Source organism: Chelonia mydas, chromosome 11 (assembly GCF_015237465.2).
Source record: "Chelonia mydas isolate rCheMyd1 chromosome 11, rCheMyd1.pri.v2, whole genome shotgun sequence".
NCBI lineage: Eukaryota > Metazoa > Chordata > Testudines > Cheloniidae > Chelonia > Chelonia mydas.
The window spans coordinates 62,576,420-62,595,769 of NC_051251.2; the positions used below are offsets into that span (position 1 = coordinate 62,576,420).

General features: G+C 41.1%; 1 protein-coding gene across 3 annotated transcripts in view; it reads left to right on the forward strand.

Annotated features, from left to right (window-relative positions):
* CCNYL1 (cyclin Y like 1) overlaps positions 1 to 19,350 on the forward strand; it is a 49,701-nt gene that overhangs the window by 1,251 nt on the left and 29,100 nt on the right. Inside the window, exons 1-3 of one of the 3 annotated variants that reach the window (XM_037911894.2) lie at positions 13,618 to 13,668; positions 13,970 to 14,066; positions 17,953 to 17,987. In XM_037911894.2, coding sequence (XP_037767822.1) covers positions 14,042 to 14,066; positions 17,953 to 17,987 — 60 coding nt within the window. In that variant the 5' untranslated portion in view covers positions 13,618 to 13,668; positions 13,970 to 14,041. Of the gene's footprint in view, positions 1 to 13,593; positions 13,669 to 13,969; positions 14,104 to 17,952; positions 17,988 to 19,350 lie in introns of those variants that run through there. The other 2 variants (XM_027833987.3, XM_037911893.1) reach the window with 2 other exon arrangements.

Consider the following 19,350-nt stretch of genomic DNA (forward strand, 5'->3'; position numbering starts at 1 on the left):
AGAGTTTTTCTTTAAATTTTAGCTGCCAGTGGTAATATCAGTAAGTAAAACACTTTCAGGTGTAAGTGTTTTTTACATTGATGATAGCCTTTTAACTTTGGAGTCATAACTGACTTCATAAACTTTTGTGTAGCTGACAGTAGTTGCTGCATTCCCAATATCTGTTTAGCTGAAAGGAGGAGGAAGAGGGTTGGAGGGTAAGGGGATTATAAATTACAAAGATTGTGTGTAATGTGACACCACCCTGGGAGACAAGGACAATTTATAAACTAGCCCCACAGGGAGCTAAATTACAGCAGTAGACACGTTGCACTGAAAGTCGATTTTCACATAGCTCTTGTGGTTCTACACTTACTTCCCCATTGGCTCAAGGATGCCAGATGTTTAACTGCAATCTGAACAGCAAACTTGGGTGTGCTTGTGAACATAATTCTGTAGTGAGACAAGCGTTGCAGGAAGTGTGGCTACTCCAACGAGACCTTGCCCCACGTCCTGTGCAGCTGCAAGCCTCACTCCAGAGCCTGGCAGCTGCGCCACAATGCCATCCAGAACCGCCTGGTGAAACCCATCGCACCGTGCCTGGGGGAGGTCGCTGTGAACTGCCCCATCCCCGGTACTGACAGCCAGTTGCAACCTGACGTGGTAGTCACCGACCAGGCCCAGAAAAAGATCATCCTCGTCGATGTCACGGTCTCCTTTGAGAACAGGACCCCGGCCTTCCGCGAAGCCCGAGCTCGTAAGCTGAAAAAATACACCTTCCTGGCCGACACCCTGAGAGCGAAGGGCTACAAGGTGCAGATGGATTCCCTGATCGTCGGAGCCCTGGGTGCCTGGGACCTCTGCAACGAGCGTGTGCTGCTGACCTGTGGGGTTGGTCGACGCCACGCACGGCTCATGGGACGCTTCATGGTCTCAGACACCATCCGATGGTCCAGGGACATCTCCATCGAATACATCACTGGCCACTGACAGTACCAGGAGGTGTGAGCCGGAACGACATCGTGCATCAACAATGAGAAAGGGACCGAGAGACTTTTTCCATTGGATCATATGAACTGGAACCATAAACTCACTGAACATTAAATCTCACCAAATGAGGGTAAATCCATCCTCATCATCGTATCCACTCATTATACTCCACACCTGAACATAGCCATTATATGAACAACATACCCTCATATCTCAATGTCTGTACTTTGATCCGTTAACCTTTTACCCCCAATTGGGGATATTGCAGATTATGTATTCCTTACGCCATCCGATCCTAAACTGAGTTTTGCACCCCTTGATAATCTGTACCTTATTCCCTGATAACCGGAAACTTCTATGCCTAAACTCTGTACCATTTTTTTTATTCTAACATCATCTAAATAAAATTATTAAATCTGTTCTTATCAGTTTAATTTCTAATCTCTCAACTGCACCTGCCACTGAGGAAGAACTGACAGGGTCATGCTGTGGTAGGAATTGTTTAGACATCACCTGATCTCTTACTGGTGCTGCTGTGTGTGTGTGTGAACTTCAATTCAAATGCTGTTACACTCAATCTTTCACATTTCATGACTTTCTGCTTGGCATCTTTAACATCTGACTTGTATAAGAAAGCTTTGCCATCCCATTTCATGATTATAACAACCACCACTATGCAAAATACACACAGTTTGAAAGAGACAGCATGTTTGCCACCTGGTGTGTAGGATTCCTGCAATAACATTTAACATTGGTCTTCCATTCTTGTTCCTGAATTTTAGGGACACATTTTTGGCAGTCATTTAGAAACTGGTTGCAGAGGAGTGTGAGAGAACTGTCAGAAACAGGACGTTTTAACATCTAGGGTTCTGCACACAGGACCATATGGCATAGCTGTTTTTATAGAAATGAAACTAAATAGAACAGCCAACTTTCCAGATTTCCTCTGAGACAGCTGTGTAATGTGGCAATGGGAAAAGTCACATTTACAGTTTAGGAAAAGGATAATTCTGATCTTGAAAGAAACTGTTATGGAATCTATGAACTATTTCTCTCGTAATTCTTTTTGGGTGGGAGTGGGTGGCCTAAATTCTCTAATAAAGATTCTAGTAATCTGAGCAAAAATGCCTAAACTAAATAAAGCTGCTCAGAAATAAGAGCTGTGTTTGTCTGAATCTCTCAACTACGTAATCGCTTCAGTTTTGATCCAGTGCTGAATAGCTATGGTAAGCTTAAGTGTGAGTTCATCCCAATGTCAGAATTGGCCTTGGAGAAGGGAAGCATATAATTTTCTGGGTTTGCAGACTATTATGACAGTCCTGTATAATCAAAGGATAACATATTAGCTATTTAACACAGATTGGCTTTGGGGTTGTGGAAATTTTGATCTTGAGGTTGGACATAATTCTAGAATTTGTGATGGGCACAAATTAGACATGTTATAAGAGACTTTCAGAGGCATAGTTATTCACACAACATTGCTCTTAATTCATTTTTTATGTTGCCTTTGGTAAGTTAGTCTTCATTACAATAAATCACTGACTGTTTCCTATATCTATTAATATTATTGTGTGTCTTGAATATATTTTGTTCCTGTTTATGAGGCTGCAAAACAAAACTGAATTGTCCCAGGTAAATTTGGAACGACAGTCATGCAAATAGATGTACTGTGGGCCACCACTACAACTGTATTTTTTAAAGTTCTGAAATGAGTGAGTAACTTTAAAATGTGACTTCAGTAGTTACAGTAATATCTTGAAGTGGTTCACGTCACACCATGAAGGACTGTCAATATGCAAGATTTTAAAAATGAGCGTTATGAAGGAGGGCTTCTCATAAAGGTTCAGATTGTGCAGGTGTCAGTATAATTTAACAGTCTATAAAATGACAGACTTTAACTGTAGCTGTTGTGTACTAGATACCTGTATTTATCAAGACGTTGAAAGATGCTAGCTTTGTCACATGGCACTCAAGACATACAAGCATCCACTATAACTACACAAGTTCCATACTTTTGACTTTTACAGCATTCCTGATATTGGTTGGTTTGCCCCAGCAATTTAAGGCCTTACATGAAAAGGGTTTTATGAAAGGAGTGATGTGATGGTTGAGGATGCTTCCAGTTGTACTAGTAACTGCTGGGTTGGAACTTATTAGCCAGTTTGCCTTTCTCTAATGATTAAAACAATTCAAGGGACAGAAGTAATGGTCATCCTAACAATTTTTTTCTGTCAGTTATTCTCAGGGTTTTTGGAGAGCATTCACTTACTGATTACGCAGCAGGCAGCTAGTGTTACCAGATTTGCCTGTCACTTTTGTGTACACTCATTTATTACTCTTCGGGGGTGGAGGGGGGTGTTCTGTAATTCTAATATGCTGCTTGTGCCAGTTGTGTTATCACACGGAGCGCTACTTCTCCCTTCTACAAGTTCCCTCCCAATGGAGCTATCGTGCAGGACCGAGTTTCCCCAGGGCTGGGTTCTTCCAGCCCCAGAATCTCTCACACATACGCACTCTCACACACGCGCATACACCGCGTTTGAGAGGACCGGGTTAATCAGCACTCCCAAGCTGACCCTTATATGTCTCTGGATGGTAGGCTGGGTCAAAGAGCACCTCCAAGCTGTCACCCTCATGCCATGGCACTGCACTGGAATAGAGCTCACCTGAGCAGGCCGGGTTGAGCAGCACTTCTAAGCTGCCACCTTCATGTGTCCCAGGTTCAGCACGTCCCTATCCCCACTTTCATGTCACAATTCTTCTGGTAGTAACCCACTTGATGAGCAAACTCCACAGGATTTTTGGGTGTTGCAGGGATCTTTAGCTTAGGTACGAGGAGTGTTGCTGCAGAGTGAATGAGGAAGCCAAAAACCAGCCACATGGAGTACGGGGGAGAGAGCAGCAACCAGCTTAACCCTGAAAGTTATTTATTGCCAGGTAATAACCATACAAGGGGAGCCAAACAAAACAGTTATAATATTGAAATCTAACTTAAATTTGATTATAAAAGTCAGGTTTAGAAAACTATAACTGATCACACAAGTCAGGGTCAGAAGGCTATACCTAGAGAGCAAGAGAGCTGAGTTCTCACCACTCTGTGAAGCTTGAATTGATTGGGGTTCCCAGGTGGTGGTCTGGAGTGCTGGATACAGGCAGAGCCCCCAGCATGATCAGTCAGGAGAAGGTGAAGTTCCAGTGGAACTGATGCAGATGTTGGATACAGGCATCAGAACACTTACTTGAGCATGGGCAGGGGTTTTTGTAGGGAAAGAACAATGGCTCAGGGAGAACACTAGATTTGTTTATGGGTCAAGTGAAGGCTCAAGGGAGTATACCAAAGTTGTTTTGTTCAGGCTAGACAATAGGAACTGATCACTCCTGGCTGTGGGTGGTGGTCCTTCCAGGGAGCTCACAATGCAATTAGGCAGCTTCAGTATTTTGGATACCAAAAAAGGATTTATTACTAGATTTGGTCTGATAACTATTGAGCTGGGTGTGTGCAGGTGTGGGTTCATTAACATCTGGAGCAGAGGTCCCCCATCACGCAGTGCTTTCCTGGTCCCATAGTTCAGTGCGGTTCTTGCCTTGGAATCTCTGTTCTCCATTCTGTATGCTAATAGGGATGCCTCCCTGTCCCATCTTCAATGCAAATGAGGCTAGGGGAGTTTCCTTGTCACCCTTGTCCGGAGGGGTTTAGGTGTGCCTCCCACTGCCTTTTCATTGCTTTTTGTAAGTCTTTCTTCTGATCAGCTTTGGTTCAAGCAGAGGCCATGGGGTGGGGGTGGGGGTGGGGGGATGCTTCATGAATCAGACAGGCTGGATACTGTGACCTTGTTCCCCAAGAACACAGAGCTGACAGGTAACACTAGCGTCTGAAAGTGACAATAGAGACATCTTGCTCAATTTCTGGCTTGAACAGAATTCTCTCTGAAGTGCTGTTTGGGAGGACGATGACAGTAAAGCAGGGATTACACTTTAAATCCACACTTTAACACTCTTGCCTTTATTTTGCTGAAATTGAATGTTTCCGTGGCAACAGGAACTTGACAGCTAACAGCTGAGACTTAGCACTGTTAACCTGTTTGCAATGGAGCGTGGTTGGTGGTGTGGATCATTGGACTTCAATATGAATACTCATTAAATTTAGTCATTTAAAAAGAAGTTTCTGTATTTATTTCAGGCTCATGGCTTACGGTCCTGATCTGAGATCAATCGATTTGTGTACTCCTAGGGAGGACAGTATGGTGCACTGTCCCAGCGAGGATCGTTAATAGCACTACTTACATTACATGAATCAAATCCATGTGAGAAATGCTACATGATTCAAATCTGAATTCCAAACAAGTCAGTGCTGACTTCTTAAAAGCACTTTTGGAGGATATATATATGGGGAAGAGAGGAAGCTGAACAGAAAAGGAAGAGAAATGAGAAGTAGATCTGAGATAACCAGCACTGGGTTGAACTAAGAACTGGGATAACCAGGAATGGGGAAGAGAACCAGGCAAGATCAGGAGAGGCACCAGGTGGGATGAAATAACCACTTAAGGTTAAGATGAAGATCAGGGCTAACACAGAATGAAAAAACATAGTGCAGGGGAGAGAAAAGTGAAGTCTATCTGTCTAGGATGAGAACCTTACTACTGGAATTCAGCACAGTACTTGGTTCTTGCTTTGACAAACCTGTCATCCTATTTTCTTCCCCTTTGTCAGTATTAGCATAATTTATCTAACTAGTCAAAGGCCCATTCAAAAGATGAAGGCTCTCCAGAGGAGTGCAGAAGCAGTTCCCTAGCTAGAGGAAGGCATAATCTGGGAAGACTCTTCCTGTTTTTTCTTAGTTATCTATTCAGTGATGAATATACAGTGCAATAATACATTGACTAACTATGGTCTATTCGCAAATCTTCATTTCAAATTTCTAAGCACTATTCCATTTTCTAGCATAACATGTCAGATAGCCTAAAGCGTGTGGGTGTTTTGCTCTTTTTGATCTTAGTAAAATTGTTTGCAAGCTAAATAAAAAATATCCTTTGATGCAAGGAGTCAATTTTTCCCCATGCTGGCAACTGCTGGCATCAAAGGCTTAACCAGCTTATATTGTGTCTTATTTTGTGGCTCATTGTGTGTGAAGATCAGTAGTGAAAGAACTGGTGCATTCAGTTGTCTGCTGAGGTAAAAGATGAAGTTGCTAGTGGAAGACAAGCTTTGCTTGACACAATCGCAATCTCTTTTGTTTTTGTTTTTTGTCTTGTCCATTTTGTACTATTCAGGTTTGCTGTCCTGTTTGCATTCTGGGTTTTATCCTTATGATCTTCTTGCTCTTCTCTTTAATCTCTCCCTCTTGTGATCTTCTATTTTTCTCAGAATTACAGATGGTGTAACATGTTCACACACACCTGCAGCACGTTGGCTCAATTCTTGATGCCCTACACTACCTAAAATGCATCTTCCTGGTGGTAGGTACAGTAGAACCTCAATGTTACGGACACCATAGTTACGAACTGACCAATCAACCACACACCTCATTTGGACCTGGAAGTACACAATTAGGCAGTAGCAGATACAGTATAGTACTGTGTTAAACGTAAACTACTGGGGATAAAAAGGGAAAGCAACATTTTTCTTCTGAACAGTAAAGTTTCAAAGCTGTATTAAGTCAATGTTCAGTTGTAATCTTTTGAAAAAACACAATAATGTTTTGTTCAGAGTTAAACGTGTCAGAGTTACGAATAACCTCCCTTTCCAAGGTATTCCTAACTCTGAGGGTCTATTGTAGTCGACACCTGATCAGAGGTCAACTTGATGAGTTCCCATTGGGTAGGTGGAAGTGAGGGGGTGGATTGAAATGTCTTCCCCATGAATGTACTATATCCACGTGGTAGTTGACCACGAAGAAGAAAAAGGCCAGTGTTGTGTACCCATTTTATTTCTTCCATGCTTAGATGATACTAGTAACCAAAGCAGCTTTTGTTCTCCTCTCCATTTTTCCTCCATTAAATTCTGCAAATAATTCCGTAAACAGGGAATCTTATGTGATATGTTAATCTGTCTGTGGCTTGTATCTACAGTTCCAGTTCATAAAAAGCCAAGTGTAGTTCATATGGAAAGGCAACTTATTTTATTAATTTATGATACTAGCTGTACTGCCCTGCGGATCATGCTATGTGGAACTCTTTTCTGGCTATAAAAATTCCAAGGAAGAGTGCTTTTCATGTAACTTTGGAAATGCTAGATAAAATATGCAACAATAAGAGCGTACAACAGTAGCTTGGTTTGATGAAACTTACAAAGTAAGGGAAATTCAGGATTAAATTTCAACTCTCTGCTTTGTCCAAATATTGTGTGAGCTCTGTTTATTATCTCACTCAGAATTGTAATTCCTCTCATCTTAAATAGGACTTACTTCTTTAGATTTTTTTTAAAAGACAGGCTGATAGACCCGTCATAGGCTTACTTAAAATTTTTTGTTACTGTAAAGTATTGACCCTGCTGCAGAAAGGGGGTGGGGGGAGGACGCGGATAGCAGCAGAAAAGTGCATAAGAATGGGAAGAGAAAAATCAGTGGAATAAACTTCAAAATTTAAAGTAGGAGGAGCTTTTCAAATAGCATTTCAAATCTGCCTCCCACCCTGACTCCCTCACACTGAGAGCCCCTTTCCTTTTTTTGCCTTGTTTAGGTTGCTTTTGTCTTGCTTCTCCCTGCCCAGGTCTCACGTCCAGAAGCAGCAGGGGGAAGGTGGCTAAGAGTGTGTAAGCGTCCATGGATATCACAGAGCCTGCTTAGAGCCTGCAGTGGTTTCATGCTGAAAAAGCTGGCTAATGGGAAGTGGGTGGGGACCATGAGGCTTTTTGCTACTGGGTGTGGGAGCTAACTTCAGGCCTTTGACAGCACTTCATTTAGGAGCTGGGAAGAACAGGAAAGTGGGGCTGGGAGTTTGGGGCAGAACATTAGTGTGAAATTGGCGATGAGATCTCGGATACACATCACTCGCCTTAGAACTCTAACTACAGCTATATTTCTCTTTATGGTTCTGGGGTAATTTTTTTTTTCATTATTTTATTCCTTATCCATACAAATGGAACTGAGAATTTTAAAAAATATTGTATAGAAATAGATCTACAAAGGGAAATAAAACCCTATTTTCCGTGTCCGTAAGGAAGATAAACTGAAAACCCACATCAGAAAGAAGGTGATGGCTGTGCTCAGAGAACTCTACTAGCATAAATTCAAGCATATAGTAAAGCAAGAATACTAAAATTAATAAGATCATGAGTGTGGCTTGATACAAATTAGGATTTTTAGATTAAAAAAATCCCAATTTGAGCCTAATGAAATTCTGTTGAGTTGTTAATGAAACATACTGATGTACAGAACTGCCTTCCACTGCTGGAATTCTTATAAGACTCTTTTACTGTTTTTGTGCAACATTATAGATAATCTGGCTCAGTATCAGTTGTGACAAGAGCATGTCAGGAGTAAATCCTTTACACTGTTGAAATTGAGCAGCCCGTACTAAATTAAAAAAAAAATCTTAAACTAAAAATGACATTTTTATCTAACCTCTTAGAAAACAAAATGTTAAAGGCTGAGCAGTTAGGCTACCAACAATCAAAACAACTATGAAGGGAGAATTTGGATTGGTGCCTGAAGTGACCTTTAAAAAGAAATTTGAAAAGTCCTCTAGTAAGTTTCATAAAAGCCCAAGCCTCATATTTTAAGCATATAAAATTTTTACTGAGGGAAGTTATTGTTGCATTTTCACTTCACTGTTTAAACTGAAGTTAAGAAACCCCACAACCTCCCCATAATCAGATGGCCTACTATGGAAATTAGTACGTAATACACTGCATTATTTTAATTTTATCGATAGAGACTAGATTAGAGGTGGGCAAACTACGGGTGTGAGCCAGTAAAGGATGGTTGCTTTTAGAAGTCATGTGATCTGCTCTGGGGTGGGGCAGGAAGAGATGCATGGAACAGCAGCACTGGTGTTTGCAGAGATTACGGTTTGCTTGGCTTTCAGACTACAGCCATTATGAGGAAGATGGTCATAAATGAAAGTGTTGTAGAATAATGAAGCATGATCAGAAACCTACTTTAGTTCCATGCCACTTTAGCTGAGCAGGGTGATCCAATAATTTGACAAGCTGAGGCACTTGGTGAATAAATTTTATTTTCCAAGAAGTAAAGGAATGGGAAGAAAACTTTTTTTGCTAAATTGTGTATTTTGCTTCTGATTTCAGGATTAAATCTCTTAGTAATTTTGTAGTTACTATGGTTGTGATGTACGCTGCAGTGACTTGATTTCACAATTGTTTGGGAGCTTTCCTTTTTCCTCTCCACTTCAAATTGTGGGCTTGACTGAAAAAAATTATTATGGGAAGACTTTGAGTGTTTTGACTTCTGCTCGACTGGTCGCCAATAAAACTAAGAAGTTCAGTTTTTTTTTTGCTCCCTGAAATTCTGTGCTCTTTCAGAAGATTGTCCCTTTACTTCTTCCATCTGCAAGGCCACTTGTCAAGTTTGATGATCTTTCAGTTATCTTGGAGTAGTAGCCAGACAATGATTTAAAAGCACATCTTCTCCAAAGCTGAGTGTGCTGGCTTCTGGCTCACAGATGCTCCATGTATAAAGGACTCGGTTTGGTCACGAATCCATTGTTACTAGCAGATCAGCCCTTTCCATGGGTTTTTCTCTCACTGCACTCCACTTGCTTTCTTGTCTTCTTCCTCACTGCTCCTGATGTCCTTCCTATGTTCTGCTTTGTTCACCACCTGTGCTGTTGCTCCTGCTTATAGCACTTGCCCAGTGACACAGACGGAAGTACCAGAAAAGTGAAACTGCCACAGCTGACCAGTTTTGTCCTGCTTGTGCTGTGCAGGAGGAATAATGCAGCCATATAGATACCAATCCTCCATGGCTGCTCAGATGGTAGGGGCTTTGGAGTGGTGAGCTACCAAATGCACCTCTTCCTCCCTTGCATTCTCAGCAGCTTTGGAGGAATGCAGCTCTTCTATTCCTGCTAGTCCTTTCATACTACTCAGGGGATGAGAAGCACTGGTACACATGCAATCCTGATCAGGTGTTGCTGGGGTTTTGTCCCAGGGACAGCACAATATGTTGTCTCAAATTGATTTACTAGTATGTGTAACTAGAAGCAAGAGGGCTGTATCTGTATTTCTGGTAGTACTTTTAGCATTCTATGTTACCTTCTAGTATCTAATACTATGAAAGGCTATCGAGATTGGCAGAAGAGAAGAATGAGAGGAGGCCAAAATAATGGAGGTGGTGTGGGGGTCAATTTAACCCAACAGAGTGTCTTGTCAGTTAGACAAACACCACTTTCACGAAACCTTAGAGAAATGAAAGAAGCAATAGCGGGTATATCTCATTTGACTGACTTGAAAAAAAAAGAAACATTACTCTTTGGTCTTAAAACTTTTCATCCCATTTTTCACGGAGATATTGCTCCATTATGACACATTAAAGGAGCTGTCCGTCCAGTTGTCGTCTTTATGCTTTAAAACCATGATACTTGTCCCATAGCCTTTGTATTGCATTGACTTATAAACATCAGTTTGAATTGTGATATGCTATACCGTCTGCTTAGCTAATGATGAAATGTAACTTGCATGGTAGATGAGAGGATTGGCATCTCGTAATGAGATACAGAGCACTTCCACTTCTGGGTTGCTGCTTTTTTCCCATCCAGGTTGGTAGTGGCTGGCAGTCAAAGTAGCAACCATCTTAGCCATCCAGACAGTCACATATAAAATGTGTTGATCCTTGTCCATTTCGTAGTGGGCAGGTGTCCGTCACACAAATCCTCAAAATATTAATGTGAAGTATTAAAATTAATACTCTTGTTGACAATCCTGAGCATAGAAACAAAGGAATTAATGGGTGTAGAGGGTAAACCACCCTGTCTTTTAGAGGCGGTCCTGCCAAATCATTGTTATAGCCTATTGTTCAGGACTATGAGGAAGCTTTTCATGGGCACCATGAGCACTAAACTGTGTGTGTGTGTGTAAAATTGTACCAAGAAATTTTGGTTTAAGTTTTTTTTAAAAAAAAAAAGGGGGGGGGGAATCAATTTTTTAAATTGATTATGACCTGTTTGAAGTGGGAGGACTGGAAGGATTGAAAAAACAAACAAAAAAACCCCCCAAACCTTCATATTGTAAGAAGAGTTCTTTATGCACCATATTTGTATAGTAAGGTTCAGAATTACACTGTTGTGAAACTTGCTGTGTTCAATCCTGGACTAATGTCAAAACAATACTGTTGGACTGTGATCCGTGATGTTTTAAGCCAGATATTTGGCGAATGTCCAGGGATAGAAACCAATGTAGTGTGCCATTGGGGAATCTCAGTCCTTTCCTTCAAGAGGAGTCGATTCGCCTAATCAGTAACTTGACTTAAACTATGTCTAAGCTTAGAACACTACAGCAGCACACTGCTGTAGCACGTCCATGTAGACACTCACTACAGCAACAAGGGGGGTTCTCCCAGCACTGTAGTTAATCCAGCTCCCTGAGAGGTGGTAGCTAGGTCAATGGAAGAAGGTCGGCTTAGCTACATCACTCAGGGATGTGGATTTTTCACACCCCTGACCAACATAGCTGGATTGACCGAACTTTTCAGCGTAGACCAGCTCTTACCATGACACAGGAGGAACAGATATATTATGGGTAGATGCTACGTAGTACAGAAGGCTTGTATGTATGGACCTGGGGAGAATCCAAGAGAGATGCATGACGAACTGTCACATTATAGTAAGATGTATTATTTTGGCTACTAAATATTTAATCAGCATTTTAGTATGGGGGTGGCGCCGGGATTAAGGGTGTAAACAGTTTAATCTCCGGTTTCAGAGTAGCAGCCGTGTTAGTCTGTATTCGCAAAAAGAAAAGGAGTACTTGTGGCACCTTAGAGACTAACCAATTTATTTGAGCATAAGCTTTCGTGAGCTACAGCTGAATGCATCCGATGAAGTGAGCTGTAGCTCATGGAAGCTTATGCTCAAATAAATTGGTTAGTCTCTAAGGTGCCACAAGTACTCCTTTTCTTTTTAGTTTAATCTCCCTTCACTTTTTCTAGGGAAAGCGTATGGGGCATTTTAAGTTAGTTCGTACCCTTGAAGGAGTCACCAGCACTTTGTTTTGAGATATTAGGCTTCTTGTTCCTGGTTTGTATAGTTTATGTACTAAATGCAGCATATGTTGGAAGAGGGTTTGTCAGAGTGACCAGTGTAAATAGTCAGGAATTTTGTTTCTTAGGGTGTAAGAGTGTAGTGTTTTTTTTGTTTTTTTTAAAAAAAATAGTCCCACCAGAACATACATGAATTGGATCATGAGGCATAGGTTGGTATTTCTACAATATGAATCCCTCAGAACAACTGTTTCCCCTTTCATAAACATAGTGCCAGTTTGATATTAGCATGATGTTTACACCCCTTCAGTACTAGAACTTTTCCAGGCACTGTGCCTGTCTGTCTACGTGAGTTGTAGATTCTTTTCTGATGTCTTTAATTCATCATGGCAAGAAACTAAAGCAATTTTAATTCTGACATTTCCTTACTTGACTACTTAATCTACATCAGTGTTTCATAGATTAGTGGTGGAGCAGGCTCTCGTGTTCATTTCTGACTGGGTAAGATTTTTAAGTGTTCTCCCCTTCCATCTCAAATATTCATAAATTAGATTAATTTTAGGTGATCAGGAAATGTTTAAGTTTTATGAGATTAGTTTTCCACTAATGCAGGCAGAGATGTAGTTTAAAAGCCAAACTGCTTTTTAAGTATTTATCCCAGTTTGTGAAACGGCTTTTAAAGCCAGGTTAGCTTGTCCACATGGTATTCTGGGAATTGTGTGTCTGGCATAGCTTCTATAAAGGCAGGACTAGTGATGAGATGAAAATCAAACAGCTTGAGACTAAAGTGAGACTTGAGCATGTTTATGGCTAAGTAAAACCTTATTTGAAACAGATGCGAACCACCCTCATAGGAGGCAGTATAGTGTGGTGAAACAAGCACCAAATGGAAACCTGGCTGGCTGGGAATGGGGGTGTGTGAGCAAGAGGGATCTGACAACAGCAAGTACCTTTTCAGCTTACTCTGCTTTCCACAAAATAGGATCTCCTGTACTGGGATGGGGGAATTCCTGAAGTAGGGGATAACAGGAGATCGCTTCTTAGCCCTTGTGATAGCTCCAGCAAGAGGTGGCAGATCTTGCCACTTCTCAGGACTGATGCTATTTACTCATATCAGGCAGCTTTTCTTTGTGGGAAAGGAAACTTTACTAAAGTGAAAAATCTGTTTTCTTAGTTTCTTCATTTTTTGTCCTCTACCCTAAATAACCTGGCTTGTAAATTGTACCTCCATTTGCTTATAGTTTTAAAACTGGTAGTGTAGACTTGATTTTTCTTTGGGACATTAAGCTAAAAAGCCAGGATTTTAACACTGGCTCCTTGATTTGAAAGCTGATACTGCTCTCCAAGAGTCGGACAACCTTCAGAATGTTCACCTCAGCCTCATCAATAGTCATCCTCACTACCCCTCCGTGGTCATTTCTTCTCTGTCCACCCCAAACTGAAATTCCATCTCTTTGTCCCTTGTCTTTCAGATTTAGCCTTGGAATCAAATCCATCTGACCACCCCAGAGCAAGCACAATTTTCCTGAGCAAGTCCCAAACAGATGGTAAGCGAACGCTTGTTTCCCTTTTTGAAAGGGGATGGGAGAACAATGAAAAATAACTGGATATTTGAACTGCGGGTCAAACTGAGTCTTAGAAACATAAATTGCCTTTATGTTTAACCTTAGTCACAGTAAGGAGTTAGTAGCTTAAAAATTTGCAACTCTTCATAGTAGTGTCTTCATAGGCTGTCTTATTATGACAGTGCCATTTGTGCTTTATTGGTATCAAACATCAGGAGATTCAAGCTTCTTGATTCTAGTAGTCTGAGAGAACAGGTTTGCCTTATCTCATTTTGGTATTTAGTTGCAGAAAACAGTTGTCTTATGACCAGGGCTTGAAAAAATCCACTTGCAAGTGGGAAGCTTGACCCGGGGAATGATGGGCCGAAGCCATGAATTCTGTAAGGAAGACTGTCTGTTTGAAATCTGTTCAGTTTTGTAAGTGTTAAGTAGTTTCAGAAAGCACACCTATTCTTGAGCCCCCCTTAAACACATGAATAGATTTACTAACTTAAAAAAAATCTCCTTTTCTGTGAAAGACCCACACGTTGGAAACAGACTATTCAGGGTAAACAGTGAAGCTGTCTGATCACAAAAGGCTGTTGAATGCACAAGCTAAACAAACTGAAAAAAATGGAGAAATATATTATCTGTTAGTTACAAAAATCTGTTATTTGTAGCAATAGTAGTGTTAAAAAAAAATCAGTGATTTAAACTGATTGGTCCCTTTAAGGTTCAGTTCTTTTAAAGTTTCTAACCCGTATTTGGAATGTTATCTTTGCAACCATAAGAGTTAAGGACCTACTTGCCTTGACAGAAAGCTTCAGTGTGGCTGCTCCTTGCTTATAGTTTTGCCAAAGAACAGTAGAGTTAAATTGACAAATCTGTTGGTTTCAGAGCTGCTATTCAAAATCACCCTTCTAGGGAGATTCAGTCATGTCAGCATCATGATTATACTGCTTGAGAAATCTCTAAGCGATAGAGGTGGGCACTGCAGTTAGTCACGGGGAAGGAAGACTCCACCTAGCTCCCACCCTACCAAAAAGCCCCCCCGTCACCAAAAGAGAGAGGTTGGGGCAGCTATAGAGATGAATTTGCAAATATTAGAACTTAGTAACCAAATACCACTTTAAACTGTATCAGGGAACTTGACAAATTTGGGAATGTGGTTTCCTTCCGAACTAGCTGTTACCACTCAAGAAAGAGATCTTGGAGTCATTGTGGATAGTTCTCTGAACACATCCACTCAATGTGCAGCGGCAGTCAAAAAACACAAACAATGTTTGGAATCATTAAGAAAGGGCTAGATAAGACAAAAATATCATAATGCCCCGATATAAATCCCTGGTATGTCCACATCTTGAATACTGCATGCAGATGTGGTCGCCCAATCTCAAAAAATATATATTGGACTTGGAAAATGTTCAGAAAAGGGCAACAAAAATTATTAGGGATATGGAACAGCTGCTATATGAGGAGAGATTAATAAGACTGGGACTCTTCAGCTTGGAAAAGAGACGACTAAGGGGCAGATGTGATTGAGGTCTATAAAATCATGACTAGTGTGGAGAAAGTGAATAAGGAAATGTTATTTACTCCTCATAACCCAAGAACTAGGGATCACCCAATGAAATTAACAGATTTAAAACAAAAGGAAGTAATTTCTTCACACAATGCACAGTCAGTCTGTGGAACTCTTTGCCAGAGGATGTTGTGGAGGCCAAGACTTTAACAGGGTTAAAAAAGAACTAGATAAGTTCGTGGAGGGGTAGGTCCATCAATGGCTATTAGCCAGGATGGGCACGGATGTTGTCCCTAGCCTGTTTGCCAGAAGCTGGGAATGGGCAACGGGATGGGTCACTGGATGGTTACCTGTTCTATTCGTTCCCTCTGAGGCACCTGATATTGGCCACTGTCGGAAGACAGGATACAGAGCTAGATGGACCATTGGTCTGACCATTGTGGGGAGGGATAGCTCAGTGGTTTGAGCATTGGCCTGCTAAACCCAGCGTTGTGAGTTCAATCCTTGAGGGGGCCATTTAGGGATCTGGGGCAAAAAAGAAAAAAGTTGGATGATTTAGTTGGGGATTGGTCCTGCTTTGAGCAGGGGGGTTGAACTAGATGACCTCCTGAGGTCCCTTCCAACCCTGATATTCTATGATTCTGTGACCCAGTATGGCCACTCTTATGACTTTGTGTGACATAATGCCCTATTTAATTCAATTTAAATGTACGATCGGTTAAGGTATTTTCCTGCTTTGTGAAACATTTTATTTTCTCAGTGTGTGTTTATATCGCTTCCATTTGCTGAAACAGAAGTTACAGCAAGTTCATTCAGAAGAAATACGCCTGACTAAGACTTAAGCTGGTGAGCGTCATGCAAGTGTGTCTAGGGTTTAAGTAGGTAGGGTGTCTTGGAAGAGACTTGGTTATGCAACATGGTGGCAATGAATGAACTTGTGGATCAAGCATCACCCTTCGCTCCCTTGTGGTTAATATGGAAAATAGTCTTAGCCTCTGATCTGAGGGAATATAGCAGAGGCGGCAGTAAATAAAAAGATATTAAATTAAAGATCTTGTTAATGCCCAATTTGAGTGGAATTAACCCCATGCTTCTCTCTACCTTGAGAGGAGAGGAACATAAAAATGGCCATACTGGATCAGATCAAAGGTCCATCTAGCCCAATATCCTGTCTTCCGACAGTGGCCAATGCCAGGTGCCCCAGGGGGAATGAACAGAACAAGTGATCCATCCTCTCGCCCATTCCTGGCCCCTGGCAAACAGAGGCTAGGGACACCATCTCTGTCCATCGGGGCTAATAGCCAGGACCAAAGCTATTATGGTTGATAGGTAGCATGAGAACTCATGCCTAAATACTGATATGCACATCACTTTGTCCTTACCATTACTTAGTGTGAAAACATGATGAAAGCTGGCTACTTATTTGCTGAGTGACTGCTTTTTCATCTAGTCTAATCGTCTTTAGCGGAAATGGCTGAGTTTTTTCTGAACCTCTGAAGTCTTCCCAAAACTGAGGTAGTTATCCTTCAACTGTGTGGTAGGGCCAGAATGCTGAGAAATTTTCATCTGTGCATATGAAAATTAACAGCTATTTGTAAAATGTGCTCAGCTTTTACAGATAAGATAATGTCTTGAATGTAAAACTTTTATCAAGTGTTTCTGGCTGCCAAATAGTTCAGTTAGCCTCCACACATAGTTTCAAGACTACTGTACTTTTTAGAAGACTATGCAACTGAAATACTGCAATTCTTAATTGTGGCTGTAAACTGAGTTTAGGCTCTGTCATTTATGATTTTATTTGAACAACAGTATAATTTCCATTATCTGAATTGCCTTTATCCAGAAACCCTAGTTATACGAAGCCACGGTGCATCTCTGCCTCCCCCACAAAAATCTCAGTTATCACCTACTGTTTGGTTAACATTAAGGTTGCAGGAACTGGGATTTGGGAGGATTTCTAGAGATGGGAGTGAGAAAAGTGAGGTGGGGGGAGAATGAGAGAACATAGGGGAGGAGAGAGCAAGAAGGAAATGAGGGGTTCAGTGAGAAAGGACAGAGGGAGACTTGATGGATTAAGGAAAGCGAATGGGGCAGGAGGAAGGGAAAGGAAGGGAGGCAGAGGAGAGGGTGAAGGGGAGAGAATGGAAAGGAAAGAAGGAGGCAGAGCAGAGAGTAGCTGCAATGGGGAATAGCTTCCTTGGCGCTGCTTGAGCGCTTCCTGGCACTGAAAGCCCCAGTGGCCGGGGCCAGGCCTACCCCTCCCTATTTGTAGTGGTGCTTGCAGAGGTTGAGGCTGTCAAGGATGCTCCTGTGGCTACTCACCATTTCCTTTTCCTTCTCTTTACCTCCCTTTTGGGCTCTGTCCGTGCAGCATCATCTGGCATCGCTGCAGCATGCAGGGTCAAAGCACAGGAAGGCCCAACCACTGCCTCTTGCTTCCTCTGGCTTCTAGCACTAAATGCTCTGGCACTTCCATTTATCCAAATGTTATCTGAAAGTTTTGGCTGTCCCCAGGTCATTTGGATAAGTGGGAGCGAACTTAGTAATTAGTAATGGCTTTGTGAAACATTTAAAAAACAAGTGTATTGATTTATTTGTCCTCAAAACTGAATTCCTGATATGGAAAGTACAAGAGCTAAAATAGCATCGTGTGTGTTGCTTGTTTATATTTTGGGAAAACAATATAGCTTGCTTGATACCACTGTGTGCCTTGCTATGGAACTTCTTAATTTATAACTGAGTTCATTTTCTTCCCCCATTCCTAGTGCGAGAGAAGAGGAAAAGTAACCACATCAATCATGTAAGTAAACAGCATCTTAAGTCTGATGGTTTGTTTTAAGGGATACTGTCAACTTGGAACCTAGTCATTTCAAAAACAAAATCAGAGTAGCTGTAGGTCCTTTATGTACTCCAAAGTCCCTGCTAACTTTATTGATTATACAATTACCTTTTCCAAGTTTAAAAAACCCCACAATTATTTTTTTCCTACATTGCTGTGTGAAAGATTACGCAAATGGAGGAAACAGACACAGGAGAGTACAGCGATGAGTGAGCTGTCAAAGCACAAAATAGCATTTTTTTTTCAGTTCTACTGACCTTGTGTATTAATTATAAACAGTCGTAGGGGAAAAATTCAGACAAGTGTGTGTCCTTAGTTGATGTCTCTTTAAAGCACAAGTAAAACCAGGTACATTTTAAAAGCTGAGATGACAAGCTATTTAAATCTTAATTCGAGAAAGATTTGCTATTATGAATGATGCTATCTAAAGGCAATTTTAGGAAATGCAGCTAGTCTTCACTGAAGTAATGACTTTTCTTCAATGCAAACTCTCTTGTTAAAAGGAATTAAAAATTGAGCGATGGTGTCTAATAAACAGAAGGAAGTGCTCTGACTCTTCAGAAGTGCTGAGCATAGTAGCATTGAATTCAGTGAGAGCTGCAAGGATTCAGCACCTCTGGAAATTGGGCCCATGATAACCTAGCAGTAACCTTTTAGTAGGCAAAACTGTTCTGATCTTCTCATTTGCTGATACTTCACACATCTAGCTCATGTCCCTTTTTTTTCCTTCTTGACATCACACCAGAGAGAGAAATGCATGAGACTTTCTTATGCCACTGAACAGTAGGTCAAGGAGATGTCTTCTAATACTTATGTCTTCTCATACTTAAATTAGTAAAACTACCTTGGTGCTGAAGCTTTTTGGATGTGCCATTGAAAGTAAAATGTATATGCCCACATTGGTAGCACAATGACTTGTGTATTTTGTCATTCTTATTTTCATATATTTTTTTTGTTTATATTAAGTTCCAGTTCTGTCTGCCAAAACTCAGGTTGAAGACTTTCTTGGTTTTGCTGAAGGACTTAAGAACTGCCATGGGATTTTTCCCCGGGCCTCAGTGGAGGGAGTGAAGGGTGTTGGAGCTTACACAGCTTTCTCAGTGACTGAGGTTTGGTATTAAGTAGAGGTTGGCAAACCTTAAACTGTTCAGTTAAATCTCTTCAACCTGATTGTGAGGTCATGTCGCTTTAGTTGTTCAGGGAGTCCTCCAAGAAAAAGAGGGAAATCAAATCCTGACATTTTTAATACTAAAAGGCAGAAAAATCCTTTAAATATTTTTTTAAACAATCAGACCTTTTTCATACATCAGAGACTACATAGTTG